The sequence below is a fragment of the Pipistrellus hanaki genome (assembly GCF_964339955.1).
Source record: "Pipistrellus hanaki genome assembly, chromosome: 16".
Classification (NCBI taxonomy): Eukaryota; Metazoa; Chordata; class Mammalia; order Chiroptera; family Vespertilionidae; genus Pipistrellus; species Pipistrellus hanaki.
The window spans coordinates 14328161-14337915 of record NC_140518.1 but is presented as its reverse complement, the minus strand read 5'-3'; the positions used below and the strand labels follow the sequence as shown (position 1 = coordinate 14337915).

General features: G+C 40.3%; 1 protein-coding gene across 8 annotated transcripts in view; it reads left to right on the top strand.

Annotated features, from left to right (window-relative positions):
• The first annotated feature begins 360 nt into the window (after window positions 1-360).
• ATP6V0A1 (ATPase H+ transporting V0 subunit a1) overlaps window positions 361-9755 on the top strand; it is a 51331-nt gene continuing 41936 nt past the window's right edge. For all 8 annotated transcript variants that reach the window (XM_084862478.1, XM_084862477.1, XM_084862474.1 and 5 more), the window contains exons 1-2: window positions 361-486; window positions 2689-2852. In XM_084862478.1, the coding sequence (XP_084718604.1) occupies window positions 2736-2852 (117 nt within the window). In that variant the 5' untranslated portion in view covers window positions 361-486; window positions 2689-2735. The remainder of the gene's footprint in view (window positions 487-2688; window positions 2853-9755) is intronic.

The window sequence follows — 9755 nt, the reverse complement described above, 5'->3', positions numbered from 1 at the left end:
CTGTGTCTATCTGAGTGTGTGTGTGTGAAAGTGCCGGAAGCGCTTGCAAGCTCCCCTCCAGCTCTCAGGTCATTTCCCATTGATTTCTCCCCTTCCTCCATGCTGCTTCCCTCGAGGAGAAGCCTGTGGATGAACCCTCTGGGTGTGCACACAGAGAAAGCAGACAGCCTGCTTCCAGCTCACAGTAGGGCTGCAGAGAAGGGGTCCTGGAGGCTCAGCACCTGCCCGCCAGCCCCGCCCCGGCCGTCCTCCGCCGGCGCCGGGGAACAAGATGGCGGCTCCGCACTGCGGCCGCCGCCCGCGGCCGCGCCCCATTGGCCGGCTGCGATGAGGTCACTCCGGGCGGAGGCGGCGGCGGCGCGGGGGCGGGGCCTGGCGGGCGCAGGCGCGTCGGAGCGCTGCCCCCGGAGCCGGGAGCCGGGAGCCGGGAGGCTGCGGCTGGGTCCGCCGCGACTGCTCGGGTAGTGGCCCCGCCGGCGGCCGGAGGTGAGCGGGGGCGGCGCGGCGGGGAGCGGCTCCGAGGGGCGCCGGGGGCCCTCCTCACACCCACGTCCCCGGCCCAAGGAGGGAGCAGGGGCTGAGGTGTCGGAAAGGACAGGGGGTTCCCTCCCTTTGGGCACCCTGCCGGTGGGCAGGGAACCGAGGTTCCCTCCCCTGCGGAGGCCCTGATCCCTTCCGCCACTCAAGGGGCAGGCGGGGGAACTGAAGGTTATTGGAATGTCCGAAGACTTTGGGGGGGACGACTTCTTCACTGGGCTCCCAGTTTGAGGTCTCCCTTCCAGTCCCTGTTCCAGGAGGTAGGTGTGCCTGTGACAGGGACGAAGCAGGTGAAGCCAAACACCTTGCTAGGAGGCCAGGACGGGATGACAGTGGCAGTGCGCGGGGGACGCCTCACCTGGATTAATCTTGTGCAGAATTCCTATTTCTTTACATTTTTGTTTTGTGACACCCACACCACACCCACCACCACCACCAGCACCACCAGCTCCACCCCCACTCTCGCCACTCCCCCCGCATCCCCTAATCGCCTTGGCCTATTTGGTTTTCTGTTTGGTTCGTCGGAGAGATTAATTTAGGGAGATCGGTGATCGTTTAAAAAAATTAAAAAAAATTAAAAAACGGGAGGGAGGCAGCTCATTGGCGGCTGTCATTACTGGCAGCCCCTGAACTATGCTGATCAGGCATAATATTATGTGTTTAGCGATGGTGGACTCTGCCCCATAATTAGCAGCGATGTGTGTTGGGGGCTGTTATGAAGCTACGTAGTCTCCTGAGAAAGCCTTGCTGGTATCTGAGTGTGTTGTTCTGCCGCTTTGAACATCAGATGCACAAAGGTTTGTCATGCAAATTTTTCAAGATGTCTCCCAGCCTTCCCGGAGAGCAGCTCTTCCTCCTGTGATGCCAGGCTCACCTGTCATGGATGCTCTCATGATACTAAAAATAACCGTATGATTTTTTTTTTCGTTGTTTTTTTTTCTCTCTCCGAGTTTAGATGCTTACCATCTTTGCCTCACAATAGCTGATGGAGAATAAATAATTGCATTTTCAGGACCACTGATAGCGCCACTTGTCTTTATGACCCCGCAGTGATAAAACAGCCCTAAAATCAACCCTTTATTGACTCATGCAGGAGAAGCTTTCACAGAGGGGACGATGTAGTTAATCTTGAAGGTGGGGGATGAGAAACAGAAAGCTTCCCGAGATGGAAAGCTTATTCTCTGTGGCCTGAGAAAACTGCTTTGTCATTAGCAGTGTATTCCTGCCATGCTTGACTTGGTAATAAGCAAGCTGGTTCCTTTTTTCTTTTCTTTTCTTTTCTTTTTTTTTCTTTCCATTTCTTTTCTTTTCTTTTCTTTTCTTTTCTTTTCTTTTCTTTTCTTTTTTTTTAAGATAACGATTATGTATTTCGATTCTGTAGTGAGAAGATGGTGCTTTCTGGGGAATTCGGAAGGTTAAATCCCTTAAGGTAGTCGTAACGTTAGGGTAGGGCTGGGACTTTGGCTGTTGGAAATGCGCAGTAGCTCTAGCCAGGTGAGGTGGCTCAGTTGGTTGAAACATCATCTATACACCAAAAAGGTTGTGGGTTTGATTCCCGCTCAGAACACTTACAGAGGCTTAGGGTTTGATCCCCGGTCAGGGTGAGTGGGGCTGGGAGGCAACTAATCAATGTTTTTCTCTCCCTCTCCCTTCCTCTCTCTAAAATCAATGAAAAACATGTTCCCCGGGGTGAGAATTAAAAAAAGAAAAGAAAGGAAGAAAAAGAAATGAGCAGTACAGGTTAGACAATGAGTGAGGTCTCTTCCGTTTCCTGACACAAGTGGAAACCAGGGTAGAGCTGTGTGGATGTCACTGCCTCCTAATATTGTGCCCAGGGAACTAAAAAGCTGCTTGGGACCCCCAGTTCCTATTTTTAATATGGATACATTCTTATGTATTGAGATGTCCCAAAATATTGTCATTCGATCCTGATGTTGACTGCAAAGGAAGAGATTTTTCATCAGGCCCTCTGTGGGCGAGGGTTTTTTGCAGTCTCTCCTTTCCCTCTTCCTAAGGAGGATGTCAAAACAGTTGTTAAAGGCCTGTCAGCGGCGGTGAAAGACACGACATGCCACACGGAAGAGCCTCACTGAGCGTGTTTGCACTTTGCCCTCTTTCCAAGGTCATGCCCTTTTCTCCTTTTGGCCTCAGGTCGGAGAGGAATCCCGGTACTCGGTTGATGTACTTCTGCCGCCGCCATGGGGGAGCTTTTCCGGAGCGAGGAGATGACGCTGGCCCAGCTTTTCCTCCAGTCAGAAGCTGCTTATTGTTGTGTCAGCGAGTTAGGAGAACTCGGAAAGGTCCAGTTTCGTGATGTAAGTAGTTGTGGGGCTGCTGCTTGATGACCACTGAACTGTTTTGCTTTTTATTTGCAAAAATAACATGACAGCACGCGTACTGTTGGTACACTTTTTGGAGTTGTCTTTCTCGAGGTGAGAATGGCATGGGCCTACCCTTTCGTGTTTTCACTGTTCCCCTTTGAGAAAACCCTAAGCATGCTCCAGGTGATTGCTTGGGATGCAAACGGAGGACAGCAAACTAGCCTGTTCAAGGCTTCCACTTTCCTTTTGGGCTCCTTAACACCCATAGCAGGATCTTAAAAATAAGTTCATAGCTTTTCCATACAGCAGGTCATTATTTATTATAAGATCTGAAGCATCCAGTTAGTGGTATATAATATATGTAAACATACGGAATACCTATTAAGCTGAAGCATTATGCTGGGAAGTTGGAGAAGATATCAAAAGAAAATGGACAGCCCTAGCGGGTTTAGCTCAGTGGATAAAGCGTCGCCTGTGGACTGAAGGGTCCCGGGTTCGATTTGGATCAAGGGCACATGCCCATGCAGGAGGCAGCCGATGGATGATGTTTCTATTTCTCTCTCCCTCTCCCTTCCTCTGATATCAATAAAAATATATTTTTTTTAAAAAAAAAGAAAAGAAAATGGATAGCCCTGGCCAGTGTGGCTCAGTTGGTTGGGGTGTCATCCCATGTTTCAGAAAGTCCCAAGTTCGATATCAGAAGACACATACCTAGATTGCAGGGTCGATCTCTAGTGAGTCCTTATACAGGAGACCACCAATCAATGTGTTTTTCTTACATCAGTGTCTCTCTCTCCCTCTCCCTCTCCCTTCCTCCCTCTCTAAAAAGAAAAAAAAAAAAAAATCAATAAAAACAAAATGAACAGTCTAAGCGTATAAAAAGTATGCCCAGCTTACAGTCTGATATTTGCTGCTGAAAGGAGGGAGGAGTTAAAAATTCCCTATTAGGCAACCTCAAAGCTCCATGTACCTCTCATTGACAGCATTCATTATAATTGTGATTTTATAGTCATCAGTGTGAGTAGTTGATTAAAGTCTCTATCTGCTATTCTGATCTAAGTACCGTGAAGACGTAGGCAGTGATTATCTTATCCTTAGTGCCCACGTAGAAGATAATATTTGTTGGAATGGATGGATGAAGAGGAAGTAATCAGAAAGGTATAGGATTCATCAATATTGACCTCCTGGAACTGGCAAGCTTTCAGGAAGTTCTCAGTCTGAGCTGAAACTGCACAAATACAACCCAGTGATAGTCATATTCCTCATTTTCTTTGAACCTTTTTATACCGTCTCTTTTGGAGTGTTCTTTTACCTTCCCGAGGCTCTTCCACCGCCTCTCTTTTATCTCCTCCACCTCTGCCCTCAGTGTCAGTGTTTCCCAAGCTCCCTTCTCTGTTCTCTTGATAAGCCTGTTCACACCCACATCTTCCTTTTTATCACCTTTTTTCAGTGACCTCATCCATTCTCAAAATTTTCATATTTGTTCAGTGAGTCCCAAATCTGTATCTCTGGCCTTGACTTTTCAAATTACCTTCCCTAAATATACAAATTTCTAAGATTGTTATCATCTCTGCTTCTCAAGCTAATATGTGTATTTAAATCCCAACACCTTTCCTTTTCACAAACTATTTCTTCACCCTCACTTCCTAAACTTGAGCTAATGCATTGATATTCTTCCAGTTTTTTAGACTTGAAACCTAAATCAAACCTAATTTGCAATTCTTCATCTGGTCCTATATAGTATCTCCCTTTCTAATACCCATTTGGGTTAATTTGGCATTCTTAACTTTTATTTATTATGTATTTCAGTCATACAAAAAATTATGGGGAATAATATAATGAATACCTACGTGATTTATATTATCTACTAAAGGGATAAACATTCCACATATAATTGAAGGTTCCTGCTCTCCTTCCTCCCTGTGTTTAATTTCTCTCCCCTCCTCCCTAGAGGTGACTTTGTATAGTGACTTTTGCTCTTACATGTGTTTTTTTCTTTGTTTTTATTATTGTTGACAGTATTATTCCCTTATGTTTTTATTTTTTACTTTTGTTATGTATGTATGAATCACTAAGTAATATATGGTATAAGTAATTTTGTATGCTGTACATTCTATCATATTGTATGTATCCTTCAGCAGATACTTTTTAAATTCAATATTCATGAAATTTGACCATGTTGGTACAGGAGGCCCTGGTTCATTTATTTAAATTGCTATGTAATTACTGTATAAGTATATAATTTATCATTTTTTTCTTCTAATGATTACAGTTCTTTGCTATTACAAGTTGCATTGAAGAGTCTTACCTATGTCTCCTGGTTTGCATCTTATATAGTTTCTCCAGGGCAGTGGTTCTCAAACATTTTGATCTAAAGACTTCTTTACACTCTTAAATAAAATAAAATTGAGAACCCTAACAAGCTTTTACGAACGCCTCGCACAGCGAACTTTGGACAGGTTTTTCATGAAACCATTGGCCAAAAAGCAGAAAATGGATGAAGATGTGCAAGATTCGGTAGACTCTACTTAGTCTGTCTTAAAATTAAAAAAATGTGTGCTTTTTTAAAAAAAATTATGTTTTTAGATGTATCTAAATAAAAATATGTCATCTTAGCATATTTTTTTTATGTCATCTTAGCATATTTTATGCTACAGAACGAATTATTTTTTTTTAACATGTATTGTTATGGGAAAACGCGTTTCACATAACGAACTTTTCGCATAACAAGCTTGCTCCTGGAACGAATTAAGTTCATTGTGTGAGGCACCACTGTATGTGTTACAACTATTCATACTTATAAAACTGAGAATATTTATGAACTCATTTAAAAATTATAAATCCACTACATTATAATAGCATATTCCTGAAAAATAGCTGCATTAAAAAAAAAAAGAAAAAGAAAAAGAAAAGAAGAGAATGATATTGCTTTTACATTTAAAAAAATATTTTAGTGTTTGAATTAGTCGAAGATAGCTGGCTTCTCATCTGCTTCTACAGTTGATATGCTGTGATGTATGTCATGAGACTCTGGAAAACTTCACTGAAACACTCATCAGACAATGAGAATGAAAAAGGCAAATAATGTCTTACTGTTACTGCGAAAACAGTACTGATCACATGGACCTGCTGCTCCTCCAGGGATTATAAGTAGGAGGGGCATTGCTGAGGGGCATTGAATTCGACTAATTCAAACACTAAAATATTTTTTTAAATGTAAAAGCAATATCATTCTCTTCTTTTCTTTTTCTTTTTCTTTCTTTTTTCTTTTTTTTTTAAATGCAGCTATTTTTCAGGAATATGCTATTATAATGTAGTGGATTTATAATTTTTAAATGAGTTCATGTGCATCTCTCGCTGAAGGATGTCAAAGTGCACTGCACAGCGCATGTGCCTGGTCATGCTCCCGTGGCTGGCTGAGAGTTCCTGCCATGCCAAGTGTCAGGAACAATGTCAGCACTTCTGTGCTCAAAGAAATTTACCAATCCAAAGAAGTGGAATCTTATGGTTGTTTTCTTTTGCATTTTCTATATTAGTACATTTAATATCTTTTTATCTGTTTATTGGACATAATAGGTTTCATTTTCCATGAGCGTCTGTCTGTCCATATCACCTGCCTGTTTACTATTGGGGTTGCTGGCCTTTTGCTTGTTAACTTGTGGGATCTGTAAAAGTTCTTCATGTCTTCTGGAATCTAATCTTTTTCTACTCCTTTACTGATAAATTCTTCTAGGCTGCCGCTTATCTTTTCCCTTCGTTTATGGTATATTTTGTCATACAAAAAGTTTCTTTTTCTTTTTTTTGCTTATTGGTGTTTTTTTTTCTAAATTTCTTTGGAAAATTTCAAGCCTGAATACTCCTATGTTTATTCACCAGTTGTTAACATTTTGTCACATTTGATTTAATCTTTTTCACTGTACCATTAGAGAGTAAGCTCTTTTTTCTTTTTAAATCCTTATCCTTTTGTTTCTTTTTCTCATTTCACCATGTACATGGGGACCTTGAGTAACATGCTGAAGAAGAGAAACAGCAAGCTAATACTGGTTAGGATTGTGCTTAGCTGAGTGTAACAAAAAGCCCAGATGATAGGGGTGTACTTTTCTCATGTAACATGAAGCCCAACTCCACGCTGTCATCATTCTGTATCTGTTGGACCATCCTTGAACATTTGGCTTTTGTACTTACAGATAACCCCCATAGCTCCAGGCATGGCATTGGGAGAAGTGCAAGGGGAAGTACATATTTCTTTCCCAGAAATTCTCAGCAGAATTTTAAATTTTATTATTGGTGTCAGGATTATGGCATACACTAGCTGCAAGGGAGTCTGGGAAATGTGTTTGTTTTTTTTTAACTGAGCATTTGCTGCCCTGAAGATAATTAGAATTTTTGTTTCTAAGGAAAGAGGGCAAAATGCTAAGTATCCATTAAATGGCATTCTTGTCTTGCTCCTGACTTGAAGGGGAATCTTTTTAATGTTTCACAATTTTTTATTTTTTATTTTTTTATTTTATTTTATTTATTTATTTTTTAAATATATTTTTATTGATTTTTTTACAGAGAGGAAAGGAAAGAGAGAGAGAGAGCTAGAAACGTTGATGAGAGAGAAACACCAACCAGCTGCCTCTTGCACACCCCCTACCAGGGATGTGCCCGCAACCAATGTACATGCCCTTGACCGGAATCGAACCTGGGACCTTTCAGTCCTCAGACCGATTCTCTACCACTGAGCCAAACCGGTTTCAGCTGTTTCACAATTTTTTAAAATCCTTTCCTGTGGGCATGCTTTTATTGATTTTAGAGAGAGAAACATTGATGTGAGAATGAAACATCAATCAGTTGCCTCTGCATGCGCCCCCACCAAGGATCGAACCCACAACCTGGGTATGTGTCCTGACGAGGAATCAAACCCGACCAACTGAGCCACCCCAGCCAGGGCTAATGTTTCACAATTTAAATAAGATGTTTACTCTTACATTTTTGGAAAATTCTATTAATTAGATTATGCATATTCTTTCAAATTCTGATTTTCTAAAATTATTGTTACAAATGGTTGTGGAATTTTATCGAATGCCTTTTTATCTATTGGTGTTACTGGTTTGTTTTTTTTTCCTCTTCAATCTATTAATTTGATGAATTGCATGCCCAGCTTATTGTCTTAATATTTTTAAACAGCTTTACTGAGATATAATTCACATACCATATTACTTGTTCATTTAAAGTGTATAATCCAGTGATTTTTAGTATATCCACAGAATTGTACAACTATCACCACAATGAATCTTAGAACATTTTCATTACTTTAACAAGAAACCTTGCACGCATTAGCAGTCACTCCCCAACTCTGCCCTCCACAGCCCCTGGCAACCACTAATCTACTTTCTGTTTCTGTGGATTTGCCTATCTGGATATTTCATATGAATAAAATTATACAACATATCTTTTAGGACTGGCTTCTTTCAGTAGCAAATGTTTTCAAGGTCCATCTGTGTTGTAACATGTATCTGTATTTTCTGGGTTTTTTTCTTTGATATGAAAATATGCAACATATTAAAATGAGTGGTTTCAATATAAGAAGTAGTTGATATATTCTGTCTATTCTGTAAAAGATGCCACTCTGGGTCTTAGAGAGCCAACTGAGCAAGACATGTTCCCTCACTCAACTTGTTCAAAATTTTGTATGTCCTCTCTTCTATTCCTTCTCTTTTTCATACTCTTTCCTATTCTTCAGTCCCTTCCTGTCTAACACAATCATAATGTTAATTTACATTTTTAATAGATACCATGTTGAGCATTTTGTATTATTATTGCATGAATTTCTCACAACAACTCTGCAAAGTAGAACCTGCCTTTGGTTTGTGAATCCTATCATTCTCATTTTACAGAATAGGAACCTGAGGCATAGATGAAAATAAATACCTGAAGGACATACAGATTAGTGCCCAGGATTGTCTGATTCCTCCGCCTGTGTTCTTTTTAATTGAGATATACCAATAAAGTCACCTTTTTACACTATATGATTCAATGGTTTTTAGTGTATTCACAAAACCATCATCACTGTCTAATTCCAGAATATTTCATTACCCCCAAAAGAAACCTTGTACCCATTAGAAGTCACTCCTTTTCCCCCGAGCCCTGGGCAACCACTTAATCTGCCTTTTTCTGTGAATTTCCCTATTCTGGACATTATATAGGGTGTGACAAAAGTAGGTTTACAGTTGTTCGAGTGGAAAATAATACAATAATTAATAAATAATAATATAAGAATAAACTGTGTTTCATGTACTCACAACTGTAAACCGACTTTTGTCCCACCCTGGATATAATGGAATTATACAATGTGTAGTTTGTTTTCCCTTCATCAATTGAACTGGACTTTTTCAGTTGCTTAGAAAAATGAAAATCACTTCTCATTATATTAAATAAAAAATAAATATAACACTGTTTCATGGCAAACATGATTGCTGTTTTACTCTTTCAAATGTGAGCATTTGGAATTAGTCATATCACCATTAAAACCAGCAATGTAGAAACAAACAAAATATCATTTTGATCTCTTTTTTGAGTCATGAATTACTTTAGAACTATTTAGAATTTCCTAATATGGTAAATTGTATTATGTGAATTTCTAATTAAATTGCATTGTAATCAATTAACATTGTCTGTATAGTGATAGTTTTTTACTGAGACTTGCTGTATGACCTATTTTGTGGTCAGTTTTACAAATGAATTATTGAAGAGAAAACTGTTGGATGAAGGGAGTAGATGTATACAATGTCTCTGTGTGTATGTATTAGATTAAGCTAATTATATTGTTCAAATTTTCTCCATCCTTATTTAGTAGATTTGAGGTATCAGTAGTATAAAAGCTACACTAAAATTTCCCACTACATAGACAGG